The sequence below is a fragment of the Macrotis lagotis genome, chromosome 1, assembly GCF_037893015.1.
Source record: "Macrotis lagotis isolate mMagLag1 chromosome 1, bilby.v1.9.chrom.fasta, whole genome shotgun sequence".
Classification (NCBI taxonomy): domain Eukaryota; kingdom Metazoa; phylum Chordata; class Mammalia; order Peramelemorphia; family Peramelidae; genus Macrotis; species Macrotis lagotis.
In genome coordinates, this window is record NC_133658.1 from 344572542 (window position 1) to 344588508 (window position 15967).

General features: G+C 41.0%; 1 protein-coding gene across 5 annotated transcripts in view; it reads right to left on the minus strand.

Annotated features, from left to right (window-relative positions):
• The window catches only part of NOL4L (nucleolar protein 4 like), a 210037-nt gene that overhangs the window by 67370 nt on the left and 126700 nt on the right, over positions 1-15967 (minus strand). For all 5 annotated transcript variants that reach the window (XM_074211872.1, XM_074211874.1, XM_074211873.1 and 2 more), the window contains one exon: positions 7950-8091. In XM_074211872.1, the coding sequence (XP_074067973.1) occupies positions 7950-8091 (142 nt within the window). The remainder of the gene's footprint in view (positions 1-7949; positions 8092-15967) is intronic.

Here is a 15967-nt window from a genome sequence, read left to right on the forward strand (position 1 = left end):
GATACCATAAGCCAATTAGGAAAACAAGGAATAGTTTACCTACCCAATCTATGGAATGGGGGAATGTTTATGACCAAAGAAGAGATAGAGAACATTATAAATTACAAAATGGATAATTTTTGACTACATTAAATAGTTGTTACACAAACAAAACCAAGGCAATGAAGATTAGTAGGAATGCAGAAAGCTGGAAAATAATTTTTATGGCTAGTGTTTCTGAAAAAGGACTCATTTCTAAAATATAGAGAGAATTGAGTCAGATTTATAAGAATACAAGTCATCCTCCAATTGAAATGGTCAAAGGATATGATCAGGCAGTTTTCAGGTGAAGAAATTAAAGTTATCTTTAGTCATATGAAAAAATGCTCCAAATCATTATTGATTAGAGAAATGCAAATTAAAACACACCTATCAGAATGGCTAAAATGACAGAAAAGGAAAATGAACGATGTTTGAGAGGATATGGAAGATCTGGGACACTAATTCACTACTGATAGAATTGTGAACTAATCCAATCATTCTAGAGAACAATTTGAAACTATTATGTCCGAAAGGCAATAAAACTGGACATAACTCTTTGATCCATCAATACCACTACTTGATCTACATCCCAAAGAGATCACAAAAAAATAGGGAAAGACTCACATGTTTAAAAATAGTTACTGCAACTCTTTGTAGTGGTAAAGAACTGTTAATTGAGGAGATGACCAACAATTAGGGAATGGCTGAACATGTTATTGTAAATGAATGTGATAAAGTACTGTTGTTCTGTATGAATTCATGAGCAGGCAGCCTTTAGAAAAGCCTGGAAAGACTTGTATGAATTGATGCTGAGTGAAGTGAGCAGTACCAGGAAAATATTATACACATTAACAGCAAGACTATAATGGATACAACTCCTTTCAGCAGATCAGTGATCAAGGCCAATCCTGAGGGACCTGTTTAAGGAAAATGCCAACCACATCCAGAGGAAAAAACTGTAAGTCTGAATGTAGAGCAAAGCATACCATGTTCACTTTTTAAAATTTCTTTTATATTTTTTCTTTCTTTCTTATGGTTTTTCTTCTCTTAGTTTTAATTCCTCTTTCACACTATGACTGATGTGGAAATATGCTAAACATAATTATATATATCCATTCTATATAAGATTATTTGCTGCCATGGGGAGGTGAGGAGGGAAAGGAGGGTAGCAGAAAAATGTTGAACTCAAAAGGATGAATGTAGAAAACAATCTTTACATGAAATTGGAAAAAATAAGTAAAATTTTTTAAAAATAAAAGAGACTCATTGTAGATAAGTATCTAAATCATAGTGTAAACTCTAAGTTATTATATAAATTTATTATTATCATCATCATCATCATCATTGTTGCTATTTTGATGGATCCATAATCTCAGTGTGAATCCTTCCACTAGTACACAGTCACCTATTCATACCATCTCATCATGTGTGATTCTTCTCTATGTCTTCCCAAAAAGCTTCCAAGGAAGATCTTACTTAAAGCATTAATTCTGCATATTTTGTGGATTTCTATCCTGTGTTTTGTCATCTTTCAATCTTATTACATAACTAATCCACCCTTTCCTGTCATTTATATCTAGGGGTTAAGGGTTAAGCTCACATTTCTATGGCTCTGTTTTTAATTTTTTTTTTTTTTGGCAAGGCAATGTGGTTAAGTGACTTGTCTAAGGTTACAAGTAAGTATCAAGTGTCTGAGGCAGGATTTGAACTCAGGTCTTCCTGACTCCAAGGCCAGTGTTCTATTTACTGTGCATTCATAAAGTACTTTTATCATGACAACCTTGTGAGGATTTGTGATTATTATTATCCTTATTTTAAAGGTGAAGAAACTGAGGCCCAGAGAAAGGAAGAGTCAGGTTCATGAACATATTGTCAAAAAAAATAGCAGAACTGGGATCTGGACTCAGGTTTTCTAAATTCAAATTCCCCTCTCTTACTATCTCATCACACACAGTACTCTAATGCTCAACTCTCCTGAGTGATGGTGACAAATTATGCAGATGATGACAATAATAACAACCCCATTGCTATTTAACACCTTAAGGTTGGCAAAGTACTTTATGGAGGTTATATTAATCCACATAATCCATCAAAGGAGGTGCTATTGTACCAGTGTTATGGATGAGGAAACAAAGGCCTAGTGAGACTAAAAGACTTGCCCATCCAAAAAAGAGATTTGAAAAAAACTTCCCCTTTCCCCTCTGCAAATGGCTGAAAGTAGAATTCAAAGGTGTAGATAATGGTAGATTTTTTTTTTTTAACGTATTGATTGGTTTTGCTGATTTTTTCTTCTGTTTTTTTTCTTTTTAAATTCTTTGTAATAAATGTCTCTCTGGAAGGGAAATGGGAAGAGATCAAGAGAGTAGTCTCAGTGTCGTAAAAACAAAAAGCATTCAATAAAAATATATGTTTAAAAGTAAACAGATGCTTGTTGCATTGAGAGGGAAATGACTCACCTAAGGTCACAAAGCTAGTAACTATCTGAAGCAGAACTCAAATTCAATTCTTTCTATGTCCAAGTCTAATGCTGTATCTACTAAGATTCCTGGCTGCCATCCATAGTCACTCTTGTGTCTGAGCTTATTCCAGAGAAAGGAGCTAGCAAAGGACCAATGCTCTCATATGATAATGGTGCACATTCCCAAAAGGGACCCCACACAACCACTGGGAGTTTAGACAGCTTACCCAAATCCAAGCATCTCTGCTTATGGACTAAATCCAACAGGGCAAGGCAGTTCTAGCAATACTAGAGTATTATAGGGCAGGGGGGTGGACAATGAGGGGCAGCTAGGTGGCACAGTAGATAAGAGCACATGTCATGGAATCAAGAGGACTTGAGTTCAGATCTGACTTCAGACACTTTCTAACTGTGTAACCTGGGCAAGTCACTTAACCCCAACTGCCTCCAAAAAAAAAAAAAAGGGAAAAGGAAAAAATAAAGGAAGGAAGGACAGGACAGGATATTGAAACCCTCTGCTGTTCATAAGAATGGCAAGTTTATAATTTAGCTGGTCAGTCCCTGTCTACTTGCCCTCCACTATAGCAGAGGGTTAGACAGTAAGGGGGAGGATGATGGTCGTACAATGGCTGGTCAATTAATTTGAGTCTAATGACAGGGACTCCTCTCAAAGAGGAAAGAGGAGATTCTTCTTCCTGGTCCAGATGACCAGGGAGAGAGGAAAGACTAGACCTGAGAGTGGTTCCCTTGGCCTAAAATGATCAGTTTCACTGAGCGGAGGGAAATTAAAGCAATCAAAGCATTTGGTATCAATATTAAACAGTGACTTTCTTCAAAAGGAGTTACTCATAATTATATTATTTTTGTAAATAATTATAGAGGCAGCACAAGGATAGTGAGCAGAATGCCAGACCTGGGGTCAGGGAAGATATGGTTCCCAACTGATACCTCTCCTGTTACTAGCTGTGCAACCACAGGCAAGTCACTTAATCCCTGAGCCCCTGGCAGCTCTAAGCTAATAAGTCATGGATGGGTTGCGATCTATGTCAGTAGAGGGAATAGAGAGTTCCCAAACCAGTGAATTCACAGGTCCTTGATATAAATGATATAATAACATGGGAGGCAGTGTGGTTGGTGTGACAGAAAGAACACACTAACTTGACATTATAAAACCTGGGTTCAAATTCTGGCTGTACCACTTACTAGCTGTGACCATGGAAAAGTCATTTAATCTCTCTGAGCCTGTTTTTTTGCCTGTGAAGTGGGGATAATAATACTTGCATTAATTCCTTTATAAGGTTATGCTGATGATAGGGCTTTGTAAACCTTAAAGTATTCTAGAAATTATAAGTCAATTCTCTCTGGGCTTCAGTTTCCTCCTCAGGAAAATGGGTGTGCTAATTCTTTTGTTGCATCTGTGGACCTTCAATCACTAGAAAATTGCTATCTATTAATCTATGGACCTTTCTAGGAGCGAGGATTGACACTAATCCAATTTTAAGATTCTAATTTTATTGTTGTTGTTTTGTCCCCTTCGTCAAGCCTTTCCTGTCTTCCTGGTCACCTGGCCAAGGGAATAAAATGCCCTGAACTTGGTCCTACTCTGTTTTGAGAGGGACCACAGCAAACTAAAGTGGGTGTCACAGCCTCGGGATGTTGATGAGCATCACCGCAAAACAAGTGATGCTGGGAATAGCAGTTTCGTCACTTCTTCCCTCGGCACTTTCAGATATGCTAAGTGACTCTGGGCAGGATGTAGGACAAGTATCGATGTGCCCATTTTACTGAGGAGGAAATTAAGACTCAGAGAATCAAAATGCCCTGCCTAAGGTGACATAGCTAGTTAAAGTGCTAGAGCTGAAACTCGAACCCAGGACCCTTGTCATGGGGCACAACTTTCCTTAAGGCATCATGGACATCCTGCTCTCACAGGGCACCTGGCTGCTTCAGACTGTGGGAACCCCTCGTGGTAGGGCCGACGCTGGGAAGCTCTAGATGCCCAAGGGGGTCGGAAGGGTCGATGTCACTGGGGCTGGGTAGACACAAAAGCCCTTTCTTCCCTTTGGTGTAGGATGGGTCTCCAATTCTAGCCCCCTCCTCCTCAGAGAAACATACACCAGATCTTCTCAAGGCTTGCCTGGCCTGGTCATTTCCAGCTGCCTCTGGGTCACAGCTTCTCAAGACAAAGAGGGATTCAAACTCCTGAGAAAAATAGCCCAAGAGTCAAACCACACCAACTCTGCCATGGAGATGATCTTTGACCCAAACTCCAAGACATCTACCCCTTATTTACTTTTTAAAGCTAACACATTTCACAGAGTTAACATTACACCCCTTTTTAGACCCAGTGCCTCCTCCCACATTCCAGGCCTCTGACCTTCAACCCCTCCTAATTACCTGCCCAGCACCCCCAGGTCCCCACTGGAGCCTGGGTCTGAGCTCATCACCCATTGCTGCCTATTACATATCCCATCCCTTACTTGCAGATCAAAAGCAGTGCTGGAGTATACCATGACCCCAGATGCTTTAGCTACAACGCCAACATCCTGGGCCTTCTCAAAGCTTTCCCCAGATGCCAAACCCTCAAAGAACAGCAATCCCATGTCTCCCCCCAGTACAAGCAAGCCCTGTGGGGGAGATCTAAACTAGGACGTTCTGAATCAGCTCAGAACTCACTTCTGACACTAACTCTCCCAACACGGACCTGCCAGTCTGAACCTTCAACTGAACGAACGAAGGAGTGAATGAATGAATGAATGAATGTTCATTAGGACCTGCTCTTCTGCTATTTCCTACAGTCCTCATCAAGCCATGGGGAAGTAGTGGCTGTTCCCTTGAGAAGTCTAAGGGTGCCCAGAGGGATCAAATAATAGAACCCCATGAGAGGGATCATAGGACGCTGGAAGGAAGTCTTAAATTTGGAATTAGAGGAGCTGGGTTCAAATCCTAGTTCCCAAATTACTTTGTGTGACATCAAAGAGATTACATTGCAATTCCACGGGTCTTGGGTTTCTCATCTGTAAAACAAAGGCTAGGCATGTCATGGACCCCTTTTTCAATCAGGTGAAGTCTCTGGATCCCTTCTCAATACATTTTTAAATGCATAAAATAAAACAGGAATATAAAAAAATTATACTGAGATTCAGCTATCAAAATATCTTTCCTATCCAAGGTCATGGACCCCAGTTTAGAACCCCTGACAAAGATAATCTAGGGGGCTTCTTCTAGCTCTAAAGCCTCAGCTCCCAAGATCTTATCAATAAGTTCATTGTTACCATCTTTTCTATTCCTGTTGTTTTCTCCTAGTCCAGACTTTCTTTGCCATTTGCTTGGAATTATTAAAAAAAAAAAAATCACCCCACAATTTTAATGATACCTTTTGTTTTTATTTTGTTTTGTTTTGTTTTTGCAAGGCAATGTGGTTAAGTGGCTTGCCCAAGGCCACACAGCTAGGTAATTATTAAGTGTCTGAGGCTAGATTTGAACTCAGGTACTCTTGACTCCAGGGCCGGTGCTCTATCCACTGCACCACCTAGCCGCCCCTACTTTGGTTTTTCATCACAATCATTTCTGGTACCACTTCTTTCCTCCTATCTCCCACCTCAGAATTGAATCCTTCCTTCTAACAAATAAAAACATTAAAAAAAACAAAACAAAACACACCTTTTATAAAAGTCATCACACTCCAAAATATGCACAATATTTCTACCCTAGGAGTGCTTCTTACCTTCCTGCTCTCTTGTCCAATCCCAGTCTTTTCCCATTTAATTCCACCCTGCCCTTAAAGTCAAACTCAAATGCTACTTTTTCCAAGAAGCCTCCCTGAGCTCCCCTTTCAGTAACAGTGTTCCCCTTAAACTCATAAGATACATTTTTGGTATTGCTCTAATGCATTTATCTTATTTTAGAGTTTTGTGTAAGGAAATTTTATCTCTTGGCCAGACTGAAGTACTGTGAGGGCAGGTATCATATCTTCTATAAACAGTGCTTCTCCCTTAGTAACAAAGGCAGTGACCTGCACACAGCAAGTGCTTAACATATGTTTAATGGATGAAGGAAAGCTTCACTATTGCTAGCTGTGGCTAGGGAGGGGTTGGGGAGATAGAAGATAGAGAGCAGATAGAAGAGAAATCTTGGAAGGAAGAAGAGTGATTGATTCCCTTTCAGCTGGGCCCAGGCCCAAATCACATTATTATCATCACAAAAACCCACCTCAAAACTGTTTAACTTGGCCTTCATCCTATTCCTCTCTCTATTTCAAGATGGATAAAATATGAACTCTTAAGCCAGGTATTCAGAGCCCTACATAGTCTGGCTCTAACCTGCCCTTCAACTGTATTTCACTCAATGCTCCTGTCAAATCACTGTGATCTCTTCTTCCCTCTTCTGGGGCATGAGCCATCTCACCCACCTGGAATGCATTTACTCCCTCTCTTCATAGGGAAATCTTTCTACTTCCTTACACAGTTGCCACTTCCTCATATGTCTTCCCTCATCCCCTCCAGGTAAAAAGGTTCTCCTCCAGTTTTACATTCAACCAGGGAACTTTGTCCAGACTTCTCCTGTGCCTCCGCCCTTTCACTTTTGACTCAGTGTTACACTTTTTTCTATACATATCATCTCTCTTATTAGACTAGAGGCTAAGTCATTATTTTTAAATGTCTGTTGAATGGAGTCAGTAATTCCCTGCCTCCCAAGGCATCCCCTTGAAATTTTTCCTTCTATTAGGGTTAGAAGCTAGGTATGTTCTTGCTTCACTCTTCAAGATTCAAAAGGGTGACTTGATTTTCCAAGGTTAAGTCTGTCTCTTAGTATTCCCTGGCAAGGTTCAGGACATTGAAACCCCTGTCCCTTGACTCAGTTTTCTCTGGAGCCCAACTATTAAAAGCCCCAATCTATCAGACATTATAAGAACCAAAAAACCCTATACAAAACAAAACAACTCTCTATTTTGGAAAAAGCCACTAGTGTGTTTTCTCTGGTGAGGTAGCTCAAAAACATCATGGCTAAATTGGACAAGATAAGATAATAGAATAAAACATAATAGCTGAAAGAAACCATATTCCCTTAGGAAAGGAAAGAACCAATACCAGGGGAGGGGAAGAGCAATTTAACAAAGGTCAAACAACTAGGTAATAGCAGAGCAGGACTAGCACCCAGGACCTCTTGGTCCCAGACTGGTTCTTTTCCCAACCTATCATACCGATTCTCAGGCAAATCTATGAGCAGCTTGCCTCCTGTGACCTATGGATTCAGATTGCTGCTCTATCCCCATTTCTTAGCCTTGAAGAAATCTTTCCATGTGACAGACCAGGTTAGAAATCTCATGGCACACACACAGACAAGCCCATCTAACAGAGAACAGACTTTATAATCTCATATTTTAATGTTAGCCACCATGAGTCCAGACTCTCCTCCAACCCCCACACCTTCACTCAAGGGGCCCCTGGCAAGGGAAACAGGCACTCACCATCCTCCTGGCTAGGGAGGTTCTGTGGGCTCCGCATTCTCTCGTCCTGGCTGGGGCTCAAGCTGGAGCTTAGATGTTGATCAGCTGACATCCATGTGGAGTCATTCATATCAAAATCCTCGCTGCTCACGGAAGTCTCATCCTAGGGGTAATAAATAATAATAATAATAATAACAATAATAATAATAACCAAAAGAACAAAGAGTGTTACAGATGGAAGACTGAAATCATTCCTAATATGCTTTCGTCACCCTAAGGCAGCTGCCTGTGCTAATCTGAGTGCCACAGGTATTGTGGGGGGGGCAAGCCACCATCAAAGTCCCAAATTATCTGATGGTAGGGGCCATGCTGGATAACATTTCCCCCAAAGAAGTGACCAGTGTTCTGTTTCCTGTTTGAAGACAGAGCTAAGGAACAGCCCTGCCTATAATTGAGGACAATTACAAGGATTCACATCCTGGAGGGGCGGATGGCAAGACTCTCTGGCTCTTACCCTTCAGAGCCTGGAATCAACACCAACACTGAAGTGAGCCCTGTAAACAAGCACCACCCAGCTTCCCCACCCAGCCTGGGGAAGAAGGCTTAGCTAGGGCTCTGGGCTAAGGAAACAGGATGCAGGGAGCTCCGGCAGGGTTGGGAGTCCTGAGGTTGCCTGGGTCCCTCAGACTGCCAGCGGCTGTATGGAGAGCCACTGCAAACCACGCTTGGCGACACACCACCAACTCCCATGCAGCATAGATGGAATTCCTTTCTCCCACTCCTCCAGCCAAAAAGACATTTCTCTCTTCCTCCTTCCTAACCTTTCCTGAGTTTCTGAGATATGGTGCTTGGATAGCTTCCAGAGACAAAGAGGTCAGCCACAGAATTTTAAAGAAAGGAAGGGGGTGGGTGTCTCACAGCTGAACAAAAACAGAGGGTCTGAAAAGGAATCAGGAAGGTGAGGGGAGCCCTCTGAATCTGTCCTTAAGGGCAGTAGTAACAGTCTTCTGGAGATCAAATGTTGGACTCTCTTTCTGGAAACAAGGTCCCATCCAGAGAGCTGCTACCCACTACAAACAAGCACAAGATTATAGAGCATGGAATTTGGAACTGGAAGAGGCCCTAAGAGATCTTATTCCATCTAACCCTCTTATTTATTAGATATAGGTTAGTAGACCTAGGAAGATTGAATGTATTACCCAAAGCCACATAGGTAAACCTGAACTAACAGAGAACTGGCTCTCAAAACATCCCCAGATCTTTCTGATTCCAAATTCAGAGCTCTCTATTCACCATATCCACTTTAGGCTGTATGCATGTACCCTTGCCCCCAATTCTCCTGCTGTTTGTCAAACCCTGGGAAGAAAGCCACTGGACCCCAACCTCCAGCCCTAGAAAAATCCTTTTCCCTTCAGGTCATCTTCTAGGAAAAATAAAGTTGGTAAAAGAATGTTGGCTGGACAAGGAGATATCAACAGTTTTTGAGTTCCTCTAGATTCAGGACCTGGCTACATCTTCCTTCACTAGTAGAAAAAAAAGTACAAAATACACCAACCTTGCTCCCACTGAGAGTTTCACCTCACACATGGGGTAAAATCAGATTGTTTTTATGTTTATTAAAAAATAGTTATTAAACATTTTAAAAATCTGATCTGAACTTTCTTTGGTCCCCTTCTGAATGGCAGGTACATATCTGCTGTATTGAAAAGAGATGCCAATGAGAAGGATAGCAAGAAAATTACAAATTTTGCTTCTTGATTCCCTGCCCCTTAACAATCCAGATCTTGGAGGGAATTACACAATTCACTGAACTCTAACTCTCTCTGTCTCTGTCTGTCTGTCTGTCTGTCTGTCTGTCTCTCTCTCTCTCTCTCTCTCTCTCTCTCGACATTGGAATCATAGGATATAGACTTAGTAGGAAACTCAGAGATGATCTCATCTAACCCCATCATTTTACAGATGGAAAAACTGAGGTCAAGATTTAATGACTTGCTCATAGGTAATAAAGTGGGGGGGGGGGGGGGAGAAAAACTACACTAAATTTGGATTCAAATTACCTGGGTTCAAATACCAGTTCTCTTACTGGCCACCTGTGTGATCTAGGATTAAGTCCTTTCCCTCTCATTTTCTTTCTCTGTTAAATATGAGCTAGACTCAGTGTTTTCCTAGGTCATCCAAACCTAAATCCTATGATCCCAATTCACAGGGTCAGGAATTAAACCCAGGTCTTTTGATGCCCTTTCCACTTCTGTGTGCTGAATTACTAGGAATGTACAATTTCAGGAAAGAATCCCTTAAATACACACACACACACACACACACACACACACACACACAGCTTCTCTCTAAGAACTAATCTTTCTGGTGAATATAATCTTCCTAACCACACAAATTCAGACTCTCCCCAAAGAATGTTTCCCAGAAAGGGAACATGCTGCCCTTCATGAAAATATTCTCTGAAATTATTATGCACTTTCAGATTTTTATTCATGCTTAAACACTCTTAATTCACTCCTTTGACTTCTCCAAAGAGTTAAATCATAACCTAGAAGCTATAAATAATAAAGTAAAAATAATCTCCCCCCCCACTTTCAAACTCCACATCTCACCAACCACTTCCTTTCATCTTCATCACCATCCCTGGATTCTCTATCACTACAAAAAGAACAACATGTGGAGCTAGATGGCTTTTCCTGGTACTACTCAAAAAATATACATCCCTGGTAACCACCAATCCTTCCATTTTGGGCTAGGGGGAGCTTCATTCAGCCAAGGAAGACTTTTTACAAAGATATTTCTGAAAAGAGTCAATGCTTCCACCAGCAGAGGCCACATTTCATAAACTCATATCTGAATCACATGAATCAATATTTATTAAGTGCCTACTATGTGACAGCATTATGTCTGGTGAGCAGACCATCTAGTCTCCTTCTAGGAATGCCCCCAAACAAAGGCAGCATGAATTAACTTCCAAATCAATCTAACTCTAACAATGTATTTTTAAAGCACCTACAAAGTCTCTGGGGATATAGAGACAAAAATTAAACAGTTACTGCCCTCAAGAAGCTTGTGTTCTATTGAAAGTAAAGTTATATTTCAAAAGTATCACTTTGGCAACCACACAAAAGTGGTAGCAGTATCAGAGTAAAACCACAGTCAGTAATCAGGCTGGAGTATGGAGACTTTTCCAGAACTTTTTGGAATTGAGAATAATTACAATAGAAATTTTCAAAATTATTATAGTATTATATACTGTTAACCAACAAACATATATGGTATGTCTACTGTGAACAAAGTCCTGCTCTTAGTTCTGGAAACAATACAAAGTTTTAGACAGAAGTCCCTGACCTAATGGACCTTAGTAGAATTAAAGCATCAAGAAAGATAAATTGAGAGGTTAAAAGAAAGTACGACATGAGACTCCAGGGAAAAGGTTGCTAATCTTGGGGGTTAGGGGAGAAGGCCAATGATGTATAATATTAGGGAAGACTTCATGAAAGAGGTAAACATTTGACTTGGTCTTTAGGAAGTATTCACTAGTCCAAGAGGTAGAAGGATCAGCAATACCTTCTGCTTCCTGTCCAGGCTACTTCCTATCTCTCTCTTTTCAAACTTGCTTGCAATTCTACCTTTTCAGGAAGCCTTCCCTGATTAGGAGAAGAGGACTGCTTACCCTCAATATCCCCCAAATTTTCTTGCAGTTCATTTTGCATTTCTGGAGAGGAGAGGTGAGAGAGGGAAAATACAATAGTTACTGCTTTTTAAAGCATTATGTCCTGGCTAATCTCCTAGACAGTCTATCCTCTCCAATGCCTACAGGAAAAAATTCAAACTTCTTGGCTTGACATTCAAGGTTTTCATTCATAGAGCTAAATTAGCCATATTCTCTGGTACATAATTATTTCCTAAGCCTCATTCTTGTCTCTCCAACAAGACAGTGGGCACAGGCCACTCTTCATAATTCTGCCACAGCCCAAGATCAGAGGAGCAGCAATGACAATGGCTCAGGTTTCTAGGATTTACTTTCTCTCACAATAACCCCATGAAGTAAGTAGTACAAGGACTGTTATCCCCATTTTATAGTGTGGAAACTAAGGTTCAGATAATTGAAGTTACCTCACATAAACAGGTAGTAAAATATCAAGGCCAAGATCAGAGCCCAAGTCTAGGGTGCTTTTTTATTTCACCATTCTCAATACTGAACTGAATTGCCCAACACAATGCAGGATCTTAATATATTGTATTAATCTAACAAAGTAAGGGACTCAATCTATTTGGCACAAGTTTCTCCAAAGGGTGGGGGTGGGAGGTGTCACATGAAAACAGTCCACCCTTCCCATCCCCCAGTGTTGTAGTACAGCCAGCAAGGCTTCCCAGCATGCCTTCCTTGTGCTGGCTGAAATCTTTCCCAAGAATGGGTGTTTCATGCCAATACGTCCTCAAGGTATTGAGCTCAAATTCTGATCCCAGATAGAGGTTTTGCAGCAGAAATTTAGTGGAGAGAGCCATCTGCCTCAATAACTGGTGTGATAAGAGTAGAAGGAACTACATAACAGGTGACATCTAAAAGACCCAGTTCCTATTCCATTTCTGACTCCAATCCTGTGACTTTGAACAAGAAAATCATGGCTCCATAGGACTGAAATGTCGTGAATTGTTGTTTTTGTCATTCAGTCATTCCAGTCTTGTCTGACTCTCTGTAATCTCATTTAGATTTTTCTTGGTGGAGAGATTGGAAGGGTTTGCCATTTCCTTCTCCAGATCATTTTACAGATGAAGAAACTGAGGCAAACAAGGTTAAGTGGCTTAAGTCACACATACCTAGTATCTGGAGTTGGATTTCAAATCAGGTCTTACTGACTCCAGAGTGATGTTCTATCTACTATGCTACCTAGCTGTCCCATTTTGCCAAGGACCCTAGAAATAATCTTCTCCAACTCCAGAATCTTAAATGAAACTGAGGCCTAAAGAGATCTGTTGACTTACCCAGGGTTATGGCTAGGGTACAAACTTAGCACCTCTAAGTCCCAATATGGTGCTTTTCTATATAACATATCCAACTCTAATAGAAAGAATTGATTTTGCTGCAAGAGTTATCACAAAAGGGTGGCTAGGTGGCATAGTGGATAAAGCACCGGCCTTGGAGTCAGGAGTACCTGGGTTCAAATCCGGGCTCAGACACTTAATAATTACCGTGTGGCCTTGGGCAAGCCACTTAACCCCATTTGCCTTGCAAAAAAAAAACCTAAAAAAAAAGAGTTATCACAAAGTATAGAAATAACACAAGACCAGGATGTCAGGAAGTCTAGATTTGGGTCCTGGTTCCAGAATTGGCTGACCCTATGCTCTTAGGTGAGTCAAGATTGATAGAACTGACTTAGAGACCACCCCCCCCCATGATCTATTGGATCTTAAGAGCCCAGGAAACTGAGGACCAGGGAAATTTTAACTTCTGATTTCCACATGTCCCATAGGTAATGAGCAAAAGAATTAAGATTCAAACCTGGGCTTCTAACCTCAAATCCCAGAGCTCTTAAGATCTCTTCTCCTCTGAACGTCAATTTTCATCATCTTTAAAATGGGAGATGACACTCTCTACCTAGTATTGTGTACAAATAAGACATTATTATAGAGGTGACCCTCCACAGGATTGAGGACCTTGGATCTGAGAGATCTTCTTAAAACAGAAGACAGGACCAAGAACAATATACCTCAGGGTACGAGTCAAAGGAAATATTGAAGTGATAACAGAAATGGAGCCATGATTTTAATTCTCTTAATTATTAACATCAAGATTTTTTGGAAGCCATTTTTTCTTTTACTTGCATTCAATGTAAAGATTTTTTTTTAACTCCATACTTATACTGAGCAGGAACATGTTTTCTGTTTTAACAAGAACAGATAACTTCCCCTTATAAGCTCTAAGTCTTCCCTGTCCTTCTGCATAAGGTGTCATTATGTCAATTATATTCTCAAATCTGACCTGGGCAGATCCTGGGTTGATTTTAATGTAAAGGGGCAGTGGTTTCAGAGTCAGAGGACCTGAATTGGTACTACTAGCTTGATGGATGATTAACTGAGTGATCTTTGGCAAGTCATTTCCCTTTCCTGGGCCTCAGCTTCCTTATCACTAAAAATGAGGGAGCTGGATCAGATAGTTTCTGATCACCTAATCATCAAGATTTAGGTCTCTGATGTCCCTTGTGGCTCTAAATGTTATTATCTATTAAAAATATTCTAACATTTTCTTTGACCAAAGGGGGGAACCCCATCCAAATCCAGTAAAACAATATTGTCCACCCCACCCCTGCACACTAAAATATACATTCTCTGAAGGCAAAGACTAGTTTTTGTCTTTTGTATCTCTGGCATTTAAAATTGTGCTGGGGGAAAAAAGGTGTTTAATAAATACTTGTAAAATGGATGAAAGGCTTTTAGTGCTGAAAAGAAAAAGGCTCTCCTATCCCAGACCCCAATTTTATCTGCAAATGTCATCAGTTCCTCAAATATAGATGAGATATATTGGACATATAAAGACTTATCTTGTGCACATAAGTATGCGTGCACGCACACGCACACACACACATATATTTACATAAAAACTTCAATGGTAGTGATTCTAATCATGTCTCTCATCACCCCCTGGTACTCTGAGAATGAGGCAACCTCAGCTAATTGTTCAGGTAATTATCAGAGTGCACTGTTCTGTACCCATAAATAACTCAGAGAAAAGAGAAAGAAAATCCACTCCACAAATGAGGGGGCCAGCCTTCTTCCATGGCTCTGGCTTCACAAGTTGGGCCCTTCTTTCCTTTCCCTCCTTGGCTCTCAGGAGAATCTGGTCTATTAATTTCTTCTTTCATGTAAACAAATTTCAGTAAAACTTTTATTTGAAAATAAAAGGAGGCCATCCATTTACCTCTCAGCTCTCCCTTCTCAAGTACTCTCACCTTCAGTCTTCCTTTAGTGGGAAAGCCCCAGGTTTGAAGTCGGAGATCCTAACTCTGCTACTTACAAACCATGACTACACCATATATTCATCACTTTACTGTCATGGCTCTCAGTTTGGAATAGAAGTAAATAAAACGGGAGGGTATTGGCCTAGTCAAAGCCCTTTCCAGGGCTGAGGTTGGGTCTGAACAGAGAGCTTCCCTGACAAAAGAGAAATTATGGTGGAGAGGTTTCCCCTCATAACCCCATTTTGGAACTCAGCCTTTAGAGGCACAAGATAGAATGGGACAAAGAACACTGAATTTAGAGTCTGAGAAAATTGGATTCACCTCCCAGATCTACTATTTAAAGAACTTTTGTGGGACCCCAACGTCCCTGTCTGTAAAATGATGGGGCTGCTCTCCTTGATCTCTCAGGTGCCATTTAGTACTCAAGGCTCAGCTCCTCCATCCATAGGACACCTGGCAACAGCATGGGACAACAGCTGCCCCAAACCATCTGCCTGGCATCTCCCTCCCACTCCTTCTGCCCTCCAGCATTCCAAAGCCAACAGTCTCCAGAGCCCAGCAATAAAAACTCTACCGCCTTCTTTTCCAACAAGTAAAGGGCCTGAACTGCTAACACTGGGGTCACAGAGCATTGGGGCCAACTGTTCCCCTGAAAGGGAAGCTCTTCAGAAGCCAGCAGTACAGTCACAGGGACGCACCCTCCCAGTGGAAGCAGGATTCCACTCTTGAGCGTGACAGAGGGTTGGGAGGGTGAAAGGGAAGGAAACCAAACCCTCCCCTCCTTATCTCCAGTCCAAAATTCATGGGCATGTTCAGTCTCTGCTCATTTTCAAACAGTATAACAGAATGGAAAGAGCTAAAGGAGGGCATGGGACACCTGGAGATATAGTCTTTTGCCAATGATTCACTGTGACCTGGGAAACTGCAGCTTTAGATCCACGGTGTCAAACTCAAATAGAAATGGATCCCTGCTGGTCACACAATGACTAACAAAAAAACACGAATTAACACTGTTATGTTGTATTTTTTTTTTTCTGGTCAGTTTTGTTGGCAGGGTATGTTTGACACCTGTGGCCTTGG